Source organism: Myiozetetes cayanensis, unplaced genomic scaffold (assembly GCF_022539395.1).
Source record: "Myiozetetes cayanensis isolate MyiCay16 unplaced genomic scaffold, myiCay2020 scf30, whole genome shotgun sequence".
NCBI lineage: Eukaryota > Metazoa > Chordata > Aves > Passeriformes > Tyrannidae > Myiozetetes > Myiozetetes cayanensis.
In genome coordinates this window covers 3236828-3259691 of record NW_026087522.1, presented here as the reverse complement: position 1 = coordinate 3259691, position 22864 = coordinate 3236828, and the positions used below count along the sequence as shown (strand labels likewise).

The 22864-nt window shown below is 55.9% G+C and overlaps 1 protein-coding gene across 1 annotated transcript; it reads left to right on the top strand.

Annotated features, from left to right (window-relative positions):
• The first annotated feature begins 9320 nt into the window (after nucleotides 1–9320).
• Nucleotides 9321–21589, top strand: SFRP1 (secreted frizzled related protein 1). The gene is made up of 3 exons (XM_050326060.1): nucleotides 9321–9927; nucleotides 14748–14825; nucleotides 19564–21589. The coding sequence occupies exons 1-3, from the start codon at nucleotides 9393–9395 to the stop codon at nucleotides 19884–19886; spliced, it is 936 nt and encodes a 311-aa protein (XP_050182017.1). The 5' UTR covers nucleotides 9321–9392; the 3' UTR covers nucleotides 19887–21589.
• Nucleotides 21590–22864: the final 1275 nt, after the last annotated feature.

Here is a 22864-nt window from a genome sequence, read left to right as displayed (position 1 = left end):
CCTTCTTTTGCTTTCTGTTGGGGGCCAAAGGCTTGGCTTCTGAAGTACAACTTAAGAGGGCAACTCTTCAGTTCACTCAGTAGCTTTGCTTATCTCCCAGCAAGTAAAAGAACAGATCTCTCTCCCCCTGCCTGGCAGCTATAGCCCCTTCCAGCTGACTTCCAGAGGCGGTGAGCAAGAATATATTTCTTTCCTGGCTTAACTGAAAACCTGAATCAAGTAAGGAGGTAAATGGAATTTAATGGATGTTCGTTTTCAAACACCTGCTTTTGAAACAGAAGGGATGGCAAACACTGTAATCCCTGGGAATCTTCCAGGTGTGCCATGCCAGCAGGAAGGCCGAGCATGGGAAGGCTGGTCATGTAAACCTGTCCCTTTCTGGAATACACATTTATTGCACTGCAGTGTTTTATGATTCCCTGCCTAAGTAGTTCATAATTTTAACGGGCCTATTCCCATCCAAACCAGTGCACTGGAACGAGCCTGTTAAAGTTACACCCCGAGCGTCCCCAAAATCATAAAGCAGGGCAGTAAATTGCTGTGCTCAGGAGAGAGCCAGGCTCTGCCTCCAGCCTGCAGAGCCCCAGCTGACCCCGAGGGGCTCACCCACCTCCCACAAACCCAGGCTGCCCTCGAGGGCTCTGTTCCTCCCAGCCCGTCCCGTGGGATCCCGTCCTTGGGGAGGGGCGTGGGGGGCACGGGAAGGGGCCCCTCTACCCCTGTGAGACCCACGGGTGAAGCCGAGGTGCTGGAGGGCCACGCTGTGCCCGTGGGCACGGAGCTTTCCAGCCTGCCCACGCAGAGACACTCGGGGCTCACCGGGGGCACGGCAGCGCTTCGGAACAAAGGGGCTTTCAGGCCACCCAGCGCAGCAGAGATCCAAGAGGACAAACCAAACTCACAGGCACAGCTCAGATTGGGAGATACGCTTGCAAAGCCAATTTGTTTTCGTTTTATAGGCTTGAAAGATTCTAAGCCAGGGCTCCCCTGAATGGTTTGGATTAGGTTGGGACAGGGGTATTCTAGAAAGCCAGATCCTGGAGAGGTTTTCACTCAGGGTGTTTGTAATCAGGTAGAGGCCATCCAGCATTTCTGCAACGCTCTCAACTAAAATATTCCATGTCTGCCCAAAACCCAAGCTTCCACATGGCAAAAAAAATTATGAGTGCCTGAAAATGGAGGTATCTATTTTGTATTAAATACTTAGGAATAAGATTTCACATGTGTATCAACAGAGTAAGGGAGAATTTCAAAGGGTGCTGCTTTAAAAAGAAACAAACAAACAAACAAACAAACAAACAACAAAAAAATCCACCAAAAACACCAGAAGGAAGCCAAAAGTAGCACCCAAAAAATGAAGGTTATTTTCCTCTACCCATCTGTGGTATTAACAGGGTGATGAGTTTTGTTGTCTGAACAGGAGTGTGACTGCAGGGCTTGGAGCTGGCAGGTCCTTGTCCTGACAGCAGCCAGAAGACCTTGGCAGTGTAGAGTTAGTTAAGGCTGGACTGGGTGATCTCAGAGGTCTTTTCCAACCTTAGGGACTGTGATTCTAAGGCTGCTTGGGCAGAGGGATAAGCCCCTGGCTCCCACTGCTGAGCTCAGCTGCCAGAAAAGTTCCCCGGGAAGTAGCACAATCTTTGTTTGGTCATTAAAGCAGAAAAAGAGAGAGGGAATCTTAGGAAATGCTTGAAACGATTAGGTGATCTTAACTCTAAGGAGCTAAACAAATGCAAAGCAATTCCCCCCCCACCCCAGCCCCTCGTGCTGCTGTAGAATGTAATCTCATTTCTAAACACACAATTACAGAAAATAAAAAGAAAAGAAAAGAATAATTAATTTCTGCTTCCTCATGCAAATCCTCTGACCAATCATTTAGGGATCAGGGGCAATTCAGCTTCTTGTGCAAATTCCAAACTGAAGGCCTGAAAAAAACAAGTGAATGGATTTACTTTTCTAAGAACCAGTATTAACAAAGGTTCCATTTTCCATGGTTATGTGCCTGGCCAGACAGCCCTTGCTGACAAGCTCTCAAAAAACATGTGTTGGCCTGTTGAAAAGGCCCCAGTGTTGACTGACAGACAATCGAAGTGACAAATTGTTTCATTGTACTCGGCAGGGAGAGCGCTGTATTAGATAATTACGGCGAGCGGGGAAGCGACAGGTCACAGGTCAGAAGACACGTCTGACCCCGTTTTCTGAAAGCCCTGAAAGGAGCCCACGCCCGGCAGAGCAGCGTGATGCTGACAGAGGCTTCTCCTTCCGCCGCGCTGATTAAGAGCTAACGAAGATGGAGCGGGGAGGGCTCCCGGGAAGGGCCAGCTCCCCGGCAGTGCCCGCTGTGCCTCGCTGGCTCCCGCGGGCCCGGAGCATCCTCGGCCACTTGCATGGGATCTCCGGGCACTGCTGCCTCTAGGGCAGCACCGGAGCCCTCTGGGAACCTCGGCAGCTCCGTGTTCTGAGCCAGCAGCTCTGGGGCAGCACCAGAGCCCCCCGAGCATCGTTCTGAGCCAGCAGCTCCAGGGCAGCACCGGAGCCCCCCGAGCATCGTTCTGAGCCAGCAGCTCTGGGGCAGCGCCGGAGCCCCCCGAGCATCGTTCTGAGCCAGCAGCTCTGGGGCAGCACCAGAGCCCCCCGAGCATCGTTCCGAGCCAGCAGCTCTGGGGCAGCGCCGGAGCCCCCCGAGCATCGTTCCGAGGCGGCAGCAGACGCGCCGTGCCCCAGAACCGCGTCCCACGCGGGTCACACTGGGGCACAGACACCTCCCGCACCGAGCCCTCCTGGCTGGGGCCTGGCTCTTTGCTGGCTGCAGCAGAGCACAGCTAATAATTATTGAAGCCTCCCTCCCGCCACAGGAATAAAATACGGCGTGGAATCCCGGCACAGCCGCTCCATTGAGAGCAGCGCTCCGCCGAGTAATACCAATAATTCAAAACAGATGAGCCAGAGGCTCGAGCACTATGGGCTCAGTATCCCAGCCTGCCCTGACCCCTGGAATTTGCTGAAAGTTACCTTGAGACTCGCCAGAGCTCTTTGTAACTTCTGTGAGGGTTATTTATTGCAAAGTCATAAATATTTGCTATGGATTTTCTCCATCAATCTACAAAATGAATTAGGTTAGAAAAAATGTATGTACTTGGATTTTGGGCATGTGTTTCTCGGGCAGGGGAGAAAATGTTGGGTCTCAATTGTGCAGAAGAGGGGCTGCTGCAGAGCTTTGGGCTCTGCTGCCTGCACTAATTAATTCCCTTCCGCAAACAGTTTAAAATGCACAGTACAGTTGAGAAGGGGGGAGGGAGGGAAGAGGTTCTTCTTTAAATCCCCTTTAAAATCTTCCATAAAATTGTTTATGGGTGAACGAAAATTCAGTTTCCCTCTCCTCCCTGCCAGTCCATCAAAACCCTAGAATTCAGAGGCTGTTGAGCCCCAGGGAATCAGCCTCAAGCCAACATCTCCCAGTCTCCCTCAGAAGCCGGCACTGGCACCAGCTGGGTGCAATGGGATAGACTGGGAGCTCCCAGCCTCTTCCCTTCCAACCCCAAGGCACGGCTGCCTCAGGGCAAAGCCATTCCATTTTCCCACCCCTTAAGGAGAGGAAGAGGAGCAGGGCCAAAACTCTGCACCTTTTCAGGGGCTGCCAGGTGACTGCATGGGACCCAGCAGCCTGTGTGTCCCCACGGCAGTTCACACCCGGGTGGGGAGTCCTGCGCTCCCACGGCTGTCTGTCCTGCCACCCAAAAGCTCCTGAAAGGGTTTGCATGAATGAGCTGATCCAGCTTTGTTTCTGCTCCCATGGTTTGCCCTTTACCCTTTGGCCTTTGCCCAGCTCTGTGGCCAGGGGAGCGAGGGTCCGGCCACAGATGAGTGCACAGCTGGCCAGATCCTCTCACAGAAGCACAATGAGCCATGGTGGGGGCCCGCAGCTCCTGCTGCTCCCTGGCCCCAGGCACTGCCATGCTTGGTAAAACATCAAACCCGGCATTTTTCTCCTGCTGGAGGAAAGGCTCCAGTGCAGTCCCGTGCGTGGGCTGTGCCCGGTGCTGCCCAGTGCCAGGGAGAGGGCTGCTGCTTCCCTGTGTGCTCCACCCTGCTTTTCTCCCACTCTGCCTGTGCAGCAAAGCCAAGCCCTGCCAGCCCTGCCTTTCCCTCCTTGCTGCTGGGGCGAGCCCAGCCTGCAGCCCACTGAAGGCAGCCTCTGACTGCCTTCTCTTCTCTCAGATGAGCATCCCAGGAAGGAACAGCCTCTCCTGTTCATGGCACACCCAGCAGGGACTCTGCCCTGCGCAGGTGACACCCCTTTCCCTGCGCACAGGTGAGGTCAGGTCAGCTGGGAGTGCCAGAGACCCACATGGGGTTTTTTGGGTAGGTTTGTGTCCAGCGGCATCCAGATGTCAGTGACAACCCCCCATGTGCAGGTGTGGGCATGTGTGTGTACATGCGTGTACCTGTGTGTACCTGTGTGTACATGCATGTACCTGTGTGTATGTGTGTATACCTGTGTGTACAAGTGTGTACATGCGTGTACCTGTGTGTACATGTGTGTACCTGCGTGTACATGTGTGTACCTGTGTGTACATGTGTGTACCTGTGTGTACATGTGTGTACCTGCGTGTACCTGTGTGTACCTGTGTGTACCTGTGTGTACATGTGTGTACCTGTGTGTACATGTGTGTTATGTGTGTGTACCTGCGTGTACCTGTGTGTACATGCGTGTACATGCATGTACCTGTGTGTACATGTGTGTACCTGTGAGCACTGCACACAGGCCTGCCTGGGCTGGCCGCTGCCGCCCCACAGGGGCTCTGGGCTGGGTAACAGAGCAGTGGGAAAAGCTGAGAGGGGGAGCGTGACACGAGGAGCTGTTTGTTCAATCAATGATTTACCAGATGTGTACACTGTACTAAAGGCTTGTAAACATACTTTAATGGCCAGCTGTAAATCCGGGCAGTAGCAGTGCCAGATTCATGTCCATCAGATGTGTCTCAAGAACAGCAGAGGAAGGGCTCTGAATCACTTTGTTACAGGCTCTGTCAGCTCTGCAATTGTGCATGTAAATCAGAGAACCAGCGTCCTCAGGTCAGGATTATGGGAGTGTCAGGAGAGGTTTTATGACCAGCAGCTTCTCCTTTTCTGGGTTCCCTGCAGTTCCTTCTCTTCCACAGACAGCACCTCCAGAAGGCTGGGTTTCCATCCCAGTGCCCCAGTGCATGGCTGTGTTTTCACTGACTGTGCTGGAAGTCTCTTTTGTTAATCACTGAAGCACAGCGTCATTAGTGAGAAGTGCAGAGTGTACACAAAGAGGAACTTGCCAAATTACTAATAAGCAGAAACTCCATCCATCTTAATGAGACAGGGTTAAGAAAATAGCAACCTAGAATATACACAATGGAGCTTTTCCAAGCTGTTTATTTACTCCTGCTAGAAAGTAGTTCTGAGCTCCATCTCTGGTCCTGCTTGGAGATTGCCCCATGTTTTCCAAACCACAGGCTTCTTACGCTCTTGCAAATCATTAAGCATGAGAAAGATAAATAAATAAGTGGATGGATGGCTCAAAAATTATTAGAGGGGAGAAGGCAAATGGGATTGCTGCAGAGTGAGAGCATGAGGGGGTGTTTCCTCATGGTGGGCAGGTCTCCAGCTGCCTTCCTTTGGGGTGCTCACCAAAGCAGCTGGGGGCCCCCAGGTGCTCAGGCCCCACAGGGCTGCTCTTGGGCTGAGGCTCCCACCACGCCAGCCCAGTGGTGTGCTTTAGAGCTCCCCTGGGACTTGCACCCTGCCCCAGGTTCCTCTGGCAGCCTAGAAGGGGTTTGCACCCACACCGAGGTGCCTGCACACCTGTGCTCCCCAGCCACATTTTTCTTTTGTTGGGTAAGGAGTGACTTGCAGCTCCTTTCACGTGCACGGCTCGGCTGCTGCGGTTTTATTGAACGCCAGCACTTGCTGGATGTTATTCAGGCAAACTTTATATACACCACAGACCCTCTCAGCAGCCTGCACCTGGTCCAGGGCAAAGCTGAGCCTCACGGAGAAGAATGTGCTGCAATGCAGCAAGTTATTACAGGATAAATATTTATAAGCCCCTGTAAACATTTGCCATCGGGTCCCTCCTGGGACTGGGGGCAGACGGTCAGCATGTCAACAATGCTGAAGGCATTAGCTCTTGTAGTCCTTTACATGTTATCTCAGCTAGTAAAGCCATTGTTGATCCTGTATGGTTCCAGCATTTAATGGTGCTAATTTCACACCAACACGAGACATCAGCTGGAATTGTTGCTCCTGGCCCTGCTGCAGGCCAGCTCTCGGTCGAGGTGTCCCCTGCAGCCCCAGGGGCGCTGGGCACCTGGCCAGGGTGCCTGAGTGGGAACCCCCAGTTGCAAAACCTTCCCTTGTCGTGGGAGCTGCATCGGTGCTACTGGAGCCTTGGAGCGATCCGCTGAGAAAGGCAGAAAACAAACACGGCTAAACCAACATCCTCCTCGGGGGCTGACCCCGGCAGGGCTATCAGCCCTGGGGCTGAGGGGGGCTGCTCTAAAGCAAATATTCTCTGGAGGTGCCCAGAGCTGTCCTGCCCCGGGGGTGGCACAGCAGGCTGTCCTGTGGGGACGTGGCGGGTCCTCCCCTGGCGCGCCCCATCCCCTCCCTGGAGGGGCAGCCTGAGCCCCCAGGCCACTTGGCCTCACCGCCCCGTCACTGCTGCCTCTGCTGGGGCTGAGAGGGTGGGAAACTGGGGAAGAAATGCCAGGGCAGGCAAGGCCATGACTCCTCCATGCCCTCAAATGCAGCAGTAAAACAAAGAGCCCTGGGCAACAGTGCCTGTTGCATGGGACTATTTGGGGGCTTCCCTTTGCTGCTCATGCACGAAAGCCAGTCATTTGGCAAAAATCAGCTCAGTTAGCAGGCATTGTTCATAAAGAGCCAGGGCCTGAATGGGCTCAGGGCTAATATATTCTATTATCCCACGCCTGCCTGTTTCCCCGGGGCAGCGTGGAAGGAAAGGCGCATTCCAGCGTCTCAGAGTGTGCCCGGAGCGGGCGGGGAGGGCGGGACAGGCGGGAGGGCACCCCTGCCAGCGGCACGGGGCCACCTGGGCCACCACCCACCCTGCCACCGCTGAGCACCTGCCGCGGGTGGACGTGGATGCTGAGCTGCGGGAGAGGGGGGCGGGCAGAGCCCCTGGTCCTGCGGCTGCCAGGACAAACAATGGAGCCAGGAACAGGCACGGTTAATTGGGCTGGGCTTTTCACAGGGCAGGAGAGGGCTGGGGACAGTCAGAATGGTGCGTGGTGCAAAGCCTCTCGTTATTCAGCAAGAAAATTTTAGCCCCTGTGGGAGAGGCAGCAATAAAGGGCTATAAAGTAAGGTTAAATGATGACATTAGAGACTAGGCAGAGATTTAAGAAGCAGTAATTAAGATTAAAGAGATTGAGATTTAAGAAGCAGTAAAGGCCTACATAATTATGAAGGGAAATGGCTGTGCAGGCTTCACTCAAAAAAGTTCATACCCAGTTCAGAAGGGGTCTGTTGAAAGAGCAGCCCTTCCTGGGCAGCTGCTCTCTAAGAGGTCTTATACTGTGTTTTAAACAATTTAGTGGCCTAGACCAGAGCTGTTGACTTTTTCATTTTGCTTGGCTTTTTCCCCTTCTCCCTTTTTTTTTTTTAAAAGAAAAAATGGTTTGCTGGCAGCTGTATTTGCCGGTCAATTGTATTTCAATTCACAATTCACTCTTGGATTCCCATTCAGGCGCTGCTGCCATGAATGTGGGTATCAGCCACAGAGGAGAGCAGGGAGCCAGCAAAGACCTTCCCTGGGCCGAGTTCAAGAACCGTGCAGGCCCTGAGTGTGGTCGGATTCAGCAGCCAAGGCGTTCTGAGCTGCAGCTTTCCCGCTTGGATGGAGAGCGGTGAACTGTGGCAGGCTCAGCAGCCACTGTCCAGCGTGTTGGGGCTGCAGCCAAGCCCACTGATCAGCGTGGGGTGCTCCAGGGCACATGTCCCTGGAGTGACTGTGACAGGACATTTACCTGCTGCCATGTGGCATTTGCTGCCCTGCAGATAACTGGGACCCTGACCACAGTTTTAGGGCAGTGTTCTTGCTGTTGCCTTTGGAGAGCTCCCCAACTTTCAAACAAGAGCTTCCCAAGTCCCCACCTTGCCTTCCTACCCATGATGTCCCTGTCACACTCCTCAGCCTGGAACAGGACTGTAGCACTGCAAAGTCAAACGCCTGTTGCTGCCAATGTTTCCTGAGCCCAAGCAGTAGGACTGCTCCATCCACCTGCTTATTTCACTCTGCTACAGGCTCCTTACGGCACGGACAGCTCTTGTTAATGCTGAATTCTTCACTTCATTAGTGGTGCAAACTGGCTGCTCTCTTCTGCTGGCCCTCGGGTGAAAGTGGCTCTTTCAGGCTTCCAGGCTTCAGAGCCTCTTCCATTTACCTCTCAATGAGGTGTAGTTCCTGTATTAAATGGCACAAGCTGTTTGAGCCAAAGGCAGCAGCAGGAACAGGAGCTTTGGAGGAGCCCAGAGGAGGGAGCTCAGGAGAGCCACTGGAGAGCTCAGGAGAGCTCCCTGGGACAGGGACGTGTGGGCAGAGCTGCTCAAAGGCCAGAGCCTGTGCACAAGGGCTCACTCCGCTCCTCCTGCCCTGGCTCGCCGGGTCGGGTTCCCAGGTGCGATACCGCTTTAAGGAACAGACCCTCTTTCTCTCTCCTGGTTTTTTTTTCCTTTCCTTCTTTCAAAACACCATACTTTCTGTTGGAATTTGTCCACGGGGAAATGAGGTTTGCGCGGCCCAGTCCAGGTTCACAGAAACATCTGCAACCTTGGAACAGCCGCTCGGGAGCGCCGGGACCTCCCAGAGCCGCCCGGGCACGGCCCCGCCGGGGCTCGGGCCGCCCACCTGAGAAGCGCCGGAGCGGTGCTGCGGGGTGAGCTCGGGGGCTCCCGGTACCCCCGGTCCGTGCTCCCGATTCCCGCTCCCCATTCCCGGTCCGTGCTCCCGATTCCCGCTCCCCATTCCCGGTCCCCATTCCCGGTCCCCATTCCCGGTCCTCGTTCCCGGCTCCGCCGGTCGCGGGGGCGGGGCCAGGCGGGGCGGGGCGGGGCGGGATTGGCTCCCTCGGCCGTGATTGGCCGGGCGGGCGGGCGCGCGGCGGGCGGCGCGGCGCTGATTGGCTACCGAGGGCTCACAAACCCGCGGCGCGGCGCGAGCGCGGCCAGAGCGGGGCCGGGGCGGCGGCGGGAGCGGAGAGGGCGGAGGGACCGGAGGGGCTCAGCGGGGCTCGGCGGGTCAGGGCCCCGGGTAGGGCGCGGCAGAGGGGCCGCCGGGCGAGGGGCGCGGGAAGGGGCCGCCGGGGCGGCCGTCGGGGCCAGCGTCGGCGGTCGCGGCGATGGGCAGCGCGAGGGGGCCCGGCGGGGCCGCCCTGCGGGCGCTGGTGTCGGTGGCCGCCGGGCTGTTGGCCTGCGGCGGGGCCAGCGAGTACGACTATGTCAGCTACCAGTCCGACCTGGGCCCCTACCCCGGCGGGCGCTTCTACGCCAAGCCCCACCAGTGCGTGGCCATCCCCGCCGACCTGCGGCTCTGCCACAGCGTGGGCTACGACAAGATGGTGCTGCCCAACCTGCTGGACCACGAGACCATGGCCGAGGTGAAGCACCAGGCGAGCAGCTGGGTGCCGCTGCTCAACAAGAACTGCCATATGGGTACCCAGGTCTTCCTCTGCTCCCTCTTCGCCCCCGTCTGCCTGGACCGGCCGGTCTACCCCTGCCGCTGGCTCTGTGAGGCTGTCCGTGACTCCTGTGAGCCCGTCATGCAGTTCTTTGGCTTCTTCTGGCCAGAGATGCTCAAGTGTGACCAGTTTCCCCAGGATGATGTCTGCATTGCCATGACAACTCCCAATGCCACCGAGGTCTCCAGGCCCAAAGGTAAGGCATGGCTGCTGCAGCCTGGCTCCTGGCACTCCTGTCTGAGCTGACAGAGCAGGTGTAAGCCCAGGAGGGGCTGCGTGGGACTGAAGGGGGTCTTACGGCAAGAGGAGGCTCACCTGAACTCTGCTTCTTGGCAGCAGCCCTCCTTCAGCCTCCGGGCACTCGCGGCACACTCCTGTCCCAAGGAAGGCAGGATGCCCTGCCAGCTGCTCATCCCTATCCCGGAGCCAAGCCTCGGGACAGGCTTCTTTGGGGCACAGCGGGGTCATTTCTTGGCAGGTCTCTTGCCCCCTGTTCTGATCCCCGCACAGGCAGCGGGGCTGGGCTCCAGCCCTAGTGGACCAGGGTCCGACCCCCCGTCCTCAGGTGCTGCGGTGCCCTGGCTGCAGTTCTGCCCCCCAGCCCAGCTCCTGTAGGGTGCTCTGGGCAGCAGGAGGGTGTGTGGCCCCCACGGCATGAAGTGCTGGCTCACTGCAATCAATAGTGACCCCGCAGTCCTGGGGCAAGAGACTGGCAGCCGGTGGCAGTGGAGACCCAGCCCTGCCCTCGGGTGGGCTGTGGGCTGGAGTGGGGCAAGAGACCTGCCAAGAAATGACCAGGGAAAGGACGTGGTTGGTGTTTGTTTCCACTGCGTGCGGCACGTTCCTGTGGTGCCAGACTGGCTTGTTTGTTTGAGTTGCAGTGAGTCTGGCTTGTCGCTGGAAACTTCACAATAAATAAATATCCTGGTGTCACTTTGGCATTCGCTCTCGGAAACCGGGAAAGGCTGGAAGGAGGGATGTTTGCAGAGGGAGATGGCAGAGGGCTCTAGGGAATTGCCATGCTTTTTGGGGAGCAGAGCCTCATTGAAAGGAATTGGCACTCCTGGTTCCACGGGGGATAGTGCTGGGCACTCCTGGTTCCACGGGGGATAGTGCTGGTGCTTGGGGGGAGCTCGGGGTCGGGGGGGCTGGACTGTTGCTGTGGTTTCTGAACTGTGTCTGGATCTGGTCTGGAGGGACAGCTGCCCTTCGCAGTTACCTGTACAGACAAAGGCTGTGTGTGGTGCTGGGGCAGGGACCGTGCTGCATCATCCTGCCCATCCTGGAGGGGCTTACACTTCAGGGAGCCCTTTTGATACGGGGCAGGAAGGGGTGACACCCTGGGGTGTCCCTAGGAGCCTCGTGGGGACCCACGGAGGGCAGTGAGCACTGAGGCAGTGGCTGTGGGCTGGTAGGCACGGGGGGCACCCAGGCTCAGCACCCAGAGGAGCTCCGTGTCGTGTCTCGCAGTGGCATCCAGAGCCAGGTGGAGTATGAAACCAGTGCCCTTGCCAGGGGCTGAGCTCTGGCTGCTCTCATTCCCAGCAACCCAGCCTCTCCCAGCGCTGATGGCAGTACAACCACACTGGCTTGCCCTTGCTGATGTGATTGCTGGAGGAAGTTCTTTGTTTTCCAGGAAGGCTCTAAAATAATATGTTCTGTGTGAACCTGGACCCTTGGTCAAGACCGCAGCAGTCTTGTGTTGCAGGTACAAAGGTTGCTTTTATTCCCCAGGGACTTGCAGCCAAGCATGCTTCTGGGGTAGCTGGGTCTGAGCTGCCCCTTCCAAGGTCCAAAATAGAGTCTGAGCTGTTTGCAGGTCATTCATTTTACAGACAATGAGCCAAGTCCTGGGAACAGTCTTCTAGATGAGCAGCATCTGCCAAGTTTTCCCATGTGTAGTTTTAACAACTTTCTGATCACCTTTCAGACCTGTCTTGACAGCAGCACTGGGGTGGGACACGACTGCTTTCTACAGCAGAGCAAACTCCAGGTTAGTTGCAGCCACTGCTGCGTTGTGAACCAGCGCTGCCGGCTCTCCTGCATGCCGCAGAGGATCCGGTGGTGGCTCAGTGACAGCCAGGGCCAGACCCCTCACCTTGGCTCTGGCACTGCCACCTCCTGCAGATGCAGAGTCCTCCTGGGTGAGCCGCAGCTCAGCCCTTGTCCCTGTGCTGGTTGGGTCCTTTCCTCTGTCTGGGCTCTGCTGTGGGCTCCCTGTTTGTGTTCTCTGCCAGTGCCAGCTCCTGGAGCCCCTTTGCTTTTGGGCACTGGGGTGTTTCCTGTTGATTCAAAGAGGGTCAGAACCCAGCAGTGTCCCCCTTTTTCTCTCGGCACTAATAAGAACGAGCCCTTTCAGTATTTTTCCCCATTAACACCTTGAAATTGGAATTTGTTTCTGCCTCTCAAAGAGCTGACCTGTTGAATTCCTTTCTCCTTAAGCACAGGCGGTAAAGCCTGCAGGCCCACGGGATGCATCAGGGGAGTTGCAGATTAATACAGCATTACACATTCCTTCTCCTGCCCCTGGAGTAAGCTGGCTCTACAGCCAGGCATTGGAAAATGGTCAGCAGGGAACAAGCGAGCTGGAAGCAGGCTGAGGTTGCTCTTGGAGTCGAGCCGTCCGCTGCAGCAGACGGGCCCCAGGTGACCTGCAGCGGGCCAGGAGGGTGGGCTGGGGACCTCAGCCACAGTGCCTCGGGGGGAGTGGGAGGGCAGGTGGTTTTGGAGCTGTGGCTCCACAGAACAACAGTTTTCCTGGGGCACAGAGCTGGCCAGGCCTCTGACATTTGTGGTCCTGGTCGTGGCGTGATGTGGTGTCCCAGAGCAGAGGACAATTTCCCTCGCATCCTGCCGACATGGGGGAGTGTCCCCTGCATCCTGCCGGCATAGGACAGTGTCCCCTGCATCCTGCCAGTGTGGCACAGTGTCCCCTGCAGTCCTGCCAGTGTGGCATGGGGCAGTGTCCCCTGCATCCTGCTGGCATGGGGCAGTGTCCCCTGCAGTCCTGCTGGCACGTCTGTGCTGTGACAGGGCTGCAGGACGCAGGACTGCAGGATGGGTTGATGTAGAGTGGGTATAAGGAAGAAGTTTTTTTGCAGTGGGGGCAGTAGAATGCTGGCACAGATATGTGGTGGATGCCTTGTCCCTGGAAACATTCAAAGTCAGGTTGGAGAACAAAGCCCGTGTTTGCACCAGGGAACAACGAATCTTATTTTGTGTTGTTAGGTTTTTTTATAATTGGGTGCCTGGAAAGCTCATGGGGTAAATGCAGCGGTGGCTTCCATGGGTGTTTGGATGATGTAGGCTTGGCCAGCCTCCTCATGGGCTGCTGAGGAGGTTGAAGTGCTTTGCATGGCAGGTAATCCCCCCTTGTTCCTGAGGAGTGGTCCCCAGCACAGTGATGAACAGATGGAGTGCTGGGGCTGTCGCCATCCTGTGAGCACCCTCTCTCCCTTGTCATGAGCTCATTAAATGTGCAGCCTGGGAGAAACTATTCTGACTGCTGATTTTAAAAACAAAGCGTTGGGGATGTCATCGTGACCCCAAAGGTTGGCCTCTGTCTGTGTCGCTCTGAGTTAAGATGGTAATAGTGGCGATTGCATGCTGCAGTTTTGGAAGAGGAGGTGACCCAGGTGATGGGCAGATCCCACAGGTCAGGACTGTGGAGTTGACTGTTGCTGCTGTGAAGGCTGACTTGACTTGCACAGAGGGGCGAGCGGAAGGCCGGTTGCTCTGCATGTGTGATTAATAAAGCTGTGGTGCATGTCCCCAGGAATTAGCATTTGGCACAGAACAGATTTAGCGGTGGTGAGAGGGGAAGAACAAGCCACAGAAAACAAATGTCTCGCCTGAAGCCCTGTGGGGCTTCTGTGGCCGAGGAGACACGGCTCTGTGGTCGTGGCCGTGCCCCCTCGCCAGGCTCTGTGCCCTTTTCTGGAACACCTCTCTGCTCTCTCGGTCCAGCAGTGCTCTGGGTTTGCTGGCCTGGCTGAGGGCTGGGAGGCTGGGAGTGCTCTGTCTGCACGCAGGGATGCAGATGTTTTGCTGCAGCGTTGTCCCTGAGAGTAACTCCCTTGTGTGGGAAGAGCCCTCCGTCCTGCTGGACCGGGAACAAGCAGCATCTCCCGGCTCCATAAATTCATCTGCCAGTAGCGCAAATCTGCGTCTGTGCTGCTGGGTGGTCTCTGCTCTGGCTGCAGACGGGAACCTGGAAACAGATCCTTATTCTCTGGGTGCAGTGAGCTTTCCTCCCAGGACAGATCCCAGTGGAACCTCCTGGCTGGCGTTTCCCAAGAGGCGGGTGCTGGTGAGCAGAGCCAGCTCTGCTGCTCTGCAGCCATGAGGCTGCACTGGGCTCCAAACCAGAGCGAAGATGACCCTGCTCTGGGACACGGTGGGAGGGAGGGCAGTGAAGGGCTTGCTGAGTGCTGCCCTACCCAGGCAGCCTGCAGGGTGGTCTCCAGCACCCAGGGGAACACTGTGCTGAACTGGGCTGTCCCAGTGCTGAACCCTCCTGCCCGGCACTGGGGTGGCCCCTGGGTGTGTGAGCCATCCCTGGACAGCGTCCTGTCCTCCTGCTGTGCTGGGGCTGGGGCACCGTGTGCTCACCTTGGCATGCCATGGGGATGGAATGTCAGCAGGCTGTGGGCCATGCCCTGCAGCCATTGGCTCCCCTCAGCTGAGTGCCTGGTCCTGAAAACTCTTCTCCCTGCCAGGGCTGTCCTCCTGCTCTTGGCAGCTGCCTGCCCCTGCCTGTGCCTGGCCTTGGGGCCGCTGACAGCGTTGGAGTGGGGTTGGCAGGAGGCTGCCCGTGGCCAGCACTGCCCTGTGATCTGGTGGATGGCTGCTGGCCCCAGGCAGGGTGCTGTCCCCCAGAGCTGGGAACCTGGGCAGGGTGCCTGGGCACGTGCCCCCCTCGAGGGCAGCAGTCTGGCAGTGTGGGCAGCCTGGCTCTTCGGTGCTTCTCGAGCTGGCTTTTCACTACCTCTCTCCTCGCTTCTCTTCTCTTGCCAGGAACGACTGTGTGTCCCCCTTGTGACAACGAGATGAAGTCCGAGGCCATTGTGGAGCACCTGTGTGCCAGCGAGTTCGGTGAGAAGGGGCACGGTGGGCATGGGGTGTGTGGGGCCAGCGTGGCTCCTGTGCTGGGTGGGGACCGACTGCAGCTCTGCGGGGACAGTGGCGGTGTGGCCATGGTCTGTCCCCGGGGCCATCGCGAGTGCCTCTAGATGTCAGTGTGGGTGCGTGGAGGAGGGCGCTGCCACGGGCCGGGCTGGGCTGGATGTGTGCGGGATGTGCCAGGCTGCCCACCCCGAGCGCTCGGGGACAGGGACAGCGGGTCCCGAGGCAGTGCCTGCGCACGGCGTGGCCCCAGCGGCAGTGCTGGGCATCTCCTGCTCATCCTGGGGAAATGTGGGAGACCCAGAGCCAGGTGTGTTGGTCTGGGGCCGGGGATGGCGCAGAAGTGGCAGTGCTGGTTCTTTGGGGAGCCCAGGGGGGTTGTAACTTAACCCTGGCTGTTCCCAAGCTCTTGTGTGCTTGCAGGAATAATGCGTAGCGTGGACCCTTATTCTGCCTGCAAGCACAAAGGAGAAAATCGGCCTCCTTTTCCCCCAGGTTGCTGTCTGCTGTAACAGCAGATAACAGTACTGCTGTTATTTCTTTTTAACAGTTATGCTGCTCTTGTCAAATCTAGGCGTAAAACCCCAAAGCCACTCCTTGTCTAGCTAGGGCCAAGCTGTGAGCTTAAAAATGCAGAGCTACTTGAAAGCTGTGTCCTAAATATATTGTGAGTGAGTGAGTGAGTCAGACAATCAGAGGTAAACTGAACTCGGTTTTGAAAAAAAGATTATCACAGGGAAAAATATTAGCTTTCTCAGATCAAACCCAGAATTAACTGGTTTTGACATCCTTGCTGGTGTATGTAGCGTTCTCGGAAGGTTATTAGAGGCATATTGAACAAGGTGTGCATTCCTGGGGGATTAACACTTGAATGTGCCCTGTGCCAGAGTGTGCTATGCAAACCCAAACCTGCTCTGCATGCTGGCGTGTTACCCTTTCTGCTGGAAATGAATTCTCGACTCTCCTGCAGATTTGGTATGCCAGAAGTCCTAAGTTCAGCTCAGACTTTCTAAGAGGGAAAAGCACCACCAGGAACACCCATGTAATAGTTTCCCAGGAATGTGCATACATGGCTGGTCAGGTAATGGAAGCAGACATGCAGTGTGCAGCCTGGCTGGGCAGCAGGAGATGGGGTGAGCAACTGGCGGAAGAGGCATCGGCTTCAGGAAGTTTTCCCAAAGCACAATGCGTGGCCCTTGGGTCTTTGTTTAGTCTTGGGCCTTTGCTGTCATGGGGTGATTTCTCAAGGAGAGCTGTTTATCTGGCACTAAAATAAACTCCCGACCCTTCAGACTGAGGTTTCTCATGCACATCCACCAAGGTAAACACTGGCAGCTGACAGGTTACAGATCCTCATCAAAGCCAGACATGTACAATAAATGTTTAAACTAACATGTGCTGCACGGGGCAGCTGTCGGTGTGTTCTGCACCCATTCCCACTGTAATTGTTACTGTGGATTTCTCTGACATCCCAGGAGCTCGTTACAGACAAGAGGTGAGGAGCACTTTGCCCACCACAGGTATGTGGCTGTGCCAGGGTAGGAGGTGGCTCTGTGGCAGCCCTGGAAGTGATCTTGAGGACAGCACAGGAAGAGCTGCAGCCAGCTGTGAACACAGGAAGAAAAGCCAGAAGAGGGTCTTGGACAAGGCACTGGGGCTCAGAGGGATGCCAGGGGACTTCCAGCCTTGTGGTCCAGCAGAACTCTGGGTTTGCCTTCGTTTGAGCAGTGGTGAACTCTGGGCTGCAGGTTTGAGGTAGCTCGGCAGCTCCTCCGAGAGCAGGACAGCTCCCGGTGGGGTGTCAGCGAGGGGTGCCAGGCCCCTGGCCTGGGCACAGAGCAGCGCAGAGGGCAGGGGCGGGTGCTGTAACTGCAGTGTAGATTTTGGTGCAGGGCTGGTGTGCTGGGGCAGCGATGGATGCAGGAGGAAGCGTGAGATCGGCCTCCCGTGCCCCCACTGTCCCTCCCCCGGCTGCCCTGGGCTGCAGCCAGCGCTTGTTTCTTACTCCTGGAGTTCATTCCATGCTCTGTTTCTCTTAGTGATTTTATTTATTGTTTCTGCCCTTTCTCTGGGGTCTGAGGGGATCCTGCTGAACGGGCTCTGTGGCACTGGGGACTGCAGAACAATCAATACACGCTGTTTATTTTCTCCCGGTGACTGACAGCTCCTTGCCGGCAGTCTTCTCCTGTTACAGCCCTAATGTGTCTCCTGGCAGGTTTCCTCCTTCTCAGTGATTTCTAAAGGAAGGAAAAATGAGGCTGAAGGAACAGCGGAGCTTTCCCTTCTCTCACATTTCCTTTCCTGCCCACGAGGTGCTGGAGTGGGGCCCGTGCAGGCAGGAGAACACCAGAGGCAGCGTCCTGATGGCAGCTGCTGTGGCAAGGGGGGCAGGGGGTGCCGGTGCTGGTGCTGCAGCCGATGCCAAGGCAGCTGCTGGACTGGAAAGGCGGCACATGCTTGTGCTGTGGGCAGCCCTCTGGGTCTCTTCCTGGGGTCAGCTCCCAGCTGAAGATTTATTGTGTCCAAGCAAACACAGCCTGGGGTCTCCGAGGCGATTCTGGCCCTTCTCCTGCTCGGCGCTGAGGCGGATTCGGTGCAGCCCGGGGAGCAGAAAGGCCAGGGCTCCCAGAGAGGGAGCTGTTTGCTTTGGCAGCTCGTCTGGGGCCGGGAGCCAAGATGGATCTGTCCCGCTCGAGCCTTTTGCCCGCCGCAGGGGCGTTCCCAGGGCCGGGGGGATGCCAGAGCTGCTGCAGTGTGAGCTGCACCGGGGTGTCCCTGCCAAACCCCGTGTTTTGGGAAAGCTGCAAGCCAGGGGCTGCCTCCCGCTGTGTGATGGGCACTGGGAGTGAATGTGCCCGCGGGTGCTGCTGTTCTGGCGTGCGTGGGACGTGCCAGAGCTGCGTGTCCGGCCCTGCCAAGGGAACACGGCTTTGATGCCCGGGAGCCTCACCTGGAACATGGGTTGGAGCCTGGGGAATGGGGCCCAATTTGGGGAGCAATGGGGGTTGGGGGGGCCAGGTCACTGAAGGGAGGGTGAGGCTGAGCAGAGGTTATAATGCTCACATGATTGCTCAGCCTCCAGCACTGCAGGCAGCTGAAGCTTGGTGGTCCCTGAGCCAGGTTGTATTTATCTGGGTAGCACTGCAGGCTGTTACTGGTGACAAGGACATCGCTGCTGGGAAGAGCAGAGTCTGACACAAACTATTTGCGCCCCTGATCAGCCTCCTCCTTCATCCCCCTTGGCGTTCTCCCATCTTGGCTCTGTGTGCTGCTCTGCACGAGCAAGGTTTGGACGAGGTTTTGGTTCACATCTGGATTTATGGTTCCCCTGGGCAGCTCCCATGAACCTGCATGGCTGGCTCCCGGGCTGCAGTGCGCAGGGAAGGGAGCAGCTGCGAGCTCCCACGGCACAGGATTACCAGGCCCTCTTTGTCTTCCCTGGACCACGATACTTGGAGTAGGGCAGCTCCTCCACCAGCTGCCAGGTCCTTCCTCTAGCAACAAGGATCGAGCTTGCAGTGATCACAGCGAGGCAGTCTGCAAACACAGCCATTTCACAGAATTCTCTTATTGTGCCATTATTATGGTGTTTTACATCCTCCTGCACTGGCCACTCCTGTGCTTAGTGCCAGGGCTCCAGGTCAGCACGGATAAAGAAACAGGCTGGCACTGAGGGGTGTTGCTGCTGCTGCCCAGTTAATGTCATGGAGTTTGGTGCTGCTCGAAAACTACTCGCTTCATTTTCCAGGTTTGTTGCAAACTGATCTGGTTCAGCATCTTTAGCTCCTTAGGTTGGAATCTCTTTAGCTCCTTAAACATCCTGAGTTTGGAAAGCAGATGGAGTGAAAATTTCCCTTAGGTTTACAGTCCTGGATTACTTTCTTGTACAGTAACTGTAACACGGCAGGGCTCTTGGCAAACCCAGCAGGGGTTTTTGGCACAGGGGCCGTTGCCTCTGTTGCCAGGGCAGTGGATGGGAGCAGAGGGTGATATCTGTGCTGCCTGCTCGGGGTTTGTCAGCGCTGCCCTGCTGCCATCCCCTTCTGGAGGGGTGAGCAGCGCTGCCTTCCAGGAAGCCACACATGTTTGCTGCTGCATGTTCCAGCAGAGCAGGACTTCCAGGAACGATGCTGCAGAGCCAGAGGCTCCTGTGGGCTGCCTGCACCCGCCCTCGGACTCAAATGAGAAGGGACAGCAGCCAATTAATCACCTCTCTGCGCACTAGTTATCTGCAGCTCTGAAGTAAACTCCCAAACGATGGAAATGTGTTAGTAATTTTTGGCCATATGTGCTTTTCCCCGAAAAGGAGGCGAAGCCAAATGGCACAGACGTGCATCTTTAATGTACAACACATTTTCATCATTTTTACCATGTATGCAAAATTCTTCTTCGTGGTCAGGCAAAGGAACATTAATTTATTTTTATTTTTTGGGGGGTTGGGGTTGACTTGGAAGAACATTGAACCCAAAGAGGAGGGTATTTTCCATGGAAGTTGTGTCAGACCAACTCCCCCTCTCCTGGGGAAGGTGCAAGCACGTGTCTGTTCTGGGCCCCTAGGCATGTCTGTGTGACTGGGTCTCCTCAGCTCCATGCAGAGACCTCCAGTGCCCCCTCACTCACCCCCAGCCTCACTTAGCAAAGGCTCTGTGCTGGCGAAGGCTGCTCAGGAGTTGTTTTGTTTTTCCCCTCTCTCTGGCTTGTTTTGCAGCTCTTAAGATGACCATAAAGGAAGTGAAGAAGGAGAATGGGGACAAGATGATCATCCCGCGGAAGAGGAAGGCGCTGAAGCTGGGGCCCATCCGCAAGAAGAACCTGAAGAAGCTGGTGCTGTTCCTGAAAAACGGGGCAGACTGTCCCTGCCATCAGCTGGACAACCTGAGCCACTACTTCCTCATCATGGGCCGTCAGGTGAAGACCCAGTACCTGCTGACAGCCATCTACAAGTGGGACAAGAAGAACAAGGAGTTCAAGAAGTTCATGAAGAAGATGAAGTCTCCCGACTGCCCGACGTTTCCGTCCGTTTTCAAGTGATGGGTGGGCGGCGGGAGAGCCGCTGCCCTGGCCTGTGCCACCGGGCACTCTGCAGCAGGGGTGCTGGAGCCAAGCCCTTCTGCTGCTCCATCCTGCTCCTCAGAGCTCCCTCACTGACCCCAGCCCTCCCACATCCCCGCTGCCGGTGTTTGCCTGATGGCCCGGGCGTGCGACGTGCGGGCACCGAACAGTCTGTCCACGGTATCTAAAGACCTGTTACCCCACAGATACAGCCACTGAAACAGCAGCTGGCAGGTAAAGAGGGCAAGCAGAGGGGTGTGAGGTGATGTCCAGAGGTTACACACCTGCAGAAAGGACCCTTGTGACCGTGTCACTCCTGTCTTCGTGGCTACAGGATTCACCCTGAATTCCTGTACGAAGCAGAGCCAGCTGATTAGACAGACATCCCATCCTCACAATCCCACAACCTCTGATAAAACCTCCTGATAGCTAATTGCCCTCACTGTAAAAAGATCCTGTTATAGTCTAAACCTGCTTTGTCTAAACCTTAACCCCAGGTCCTCGTGGTGCCTTGATGGGCTGGAGCCCTCCCTCACCAGCATCTCTTGCAGTGTCTCACCGGGTGCCTGCCCTGGCCTCTGCCACGCCGTGCCCAGCACTGAGCTGCTCCCTGGCAGCCCTGCAGTTGGTACACTGACTGTGGGCCGGGGGCAGAGGGGGCTCTGTGCCTCTACCTGTGCCTTCAGCCTCCCGTGGGCCCCAGCAGGTCCAGCTGAGCTGCCCTGCCCTCAGCCTGGCGGGGCAGTGCCCTGTGCAGGTGGCCGGCGCTGCTGGTGCCCATTTTGGCCCCTGCAAAGGTTGCCCTGCTGGCCCAGCTGGGGTTCCAGCTGGAGAGAGCTCAGGGCCAGCTCCCCCAGCTTGTGTCACTCCCTCACTTTAGCAGTGATGTTTTGATAGCTCCTTCAGGCTGCTGGCGGAGGACCAGAGTGCAGGAGGCTGAGGACTCGTCCCCACGGAGCGCTGCAGGGAACGCATCGTCTGTGCCTCTCCCTCTTTGCTGTCTCTCTGGGACCCATCAGCCTGGGTTTTGTCTGTTTGATCTGTGACAACTTGGCTTTGTATCATTCTGCATTTTTTTTCCCTAATCAGAATGTTGTGTTTGTATGATTTCAAATAGTTTATGAAAGACAAAGAATATCTCATCCAAGTGATTACATTTATCGACCAAACTGAAATGCATTATTCTGTTAATTGGACAAGCTCTCTTTTCCATGGACCCATATCATTCCACATTCATCGTCCTTCCAGCTTCCATTCAGTATTCTCATCCATCATCAGTACTCTAAGAGAATGAATATCTGAGATCTGAGATAATCCTGTTGTATCATGGTTAAATGAAATAACAAATCCTCATTTTTGAGGTTTGAACCAAGCTCACTCAAAGCTGGTAAATTAATTATTCCTTAGCTCAGGAGTGCTGTCTATTCCCCATGTGGGAACAGAGCTGTGGACTTGGTTGTAGAAGAATTCCACGAAGAAGCCAAGCACTCTGAGGAGTGATGTTTCACAGCTAACAGAGAGATGGATTTAGGACATGAACTTTGTAGAAAGTCCCACTAGGTTGTCTTAGACCACCATTTGTAGTAGTGTTGTTTCTTCATTGCAAAATTAATCATTGTAGATAATGTGCTTTTATCAGTGAAGTAAAGAAATAAATAAACAAACCACAGGCTTTAACATCACAGATTGATGAGGTGAGTGATGGAGAGGGCTGACCAATCCAGCTGGGTGGGAAGTGGAGTGGGGACATGGTGAGCTGAAAGGCTGGTTATCTGTGAGTGCCCACAGCACCCGTGGAAGCCTCGCAGGGACCGGGGCAGGGACCCTCCATCTCCTCTGGCTCACCTTGCTGAGCACAGAGCAGCAGAGGGGCTGGCCTGGAGGCTGTCAGCAGTCCCAGGGCATTGGAGGGGGCTGCCCAGGGAAGTGGTGGAGTCACCACCCCTGGAAGCATTCCAGAAATGACTGGATGTGGCACTTTGTGCCGCTTTAGTTGATGTGGTGGTGTTCAGTCCAAGGTTGGACTCAATGACCTGGGAGGTCTGTTCTGCCCCAGTGACTCCATGATTCCCTGCTGCCTGCGTGCAGCAGGTGTAGCTCGTTGCAGGGAGAGCAGGTGCCCTTCCTGGGAACCCCCTGCTGCTCTGGCCAGTCCTGGCTGCAGCTCACAGGTTGTTTGAATCAAAGTGATTTTTTACCCACCTGTGGGGTGAGGCACGGTGAGGTTTGGGGAGGTGCTGCAGTCCCAGTTGGGTCCCTGGTGCAGGGGGAGGTTTCAGAGCTCGGGGGAAGCAACAAGTTCTTTCTGCAGTGCATTTGGCCAGAGACATCAGCAACGCTGCCACCACGGGAGAGGTAAGGCCAGTGCTGTGGGGCTGCTCTTGGGGTCTCCTTGTCCCAGCTCAGAGCTGGTGCCTGGGGCGGTTTGGGCTCTGCTTTGTGCATCCCTGCATTTCACTGCTGCGTGGTCTGTGATTGCTCGACAAAGTGTGAGCATCAGGTAGATTTGGAGGGATTCAGGAAGCCAGGCAATGTGTTTGCTGAATATTTACAAACCCCGTTCCTTTACTGACTTCTTGTAACTGACAGCTGTTGAAGTGTTTTTGTGTCATGTGAAAAGTGAGACTCACAGCCAACTGCTGCATTTGGGGGCATTGGCTGCCTTTAGGTTTCCTGGACAACCAGTGTTGCTCTCTGACAAGAATAGTCTACTGAAACCTGAAATGGTCTAAGTGTAAACTAAGGAGAAAGCACCCGAGATCCTGGAGTTGTGCTCATGCTGGATCATGTGGAGCAAGCAGACTTTTGCTGAAATGAGAAAGCATGAGAGGCTCCCTAAATCAGACACCTCCTGTCTGCTGGTGTAGTGCTCCCTGGAGCAGAGAGATGTGTGCTTGTGCAGTTTATGGGTACATTTTACATTTTAAAATGTCAGATGCTGATTGTTGTAATGAGTT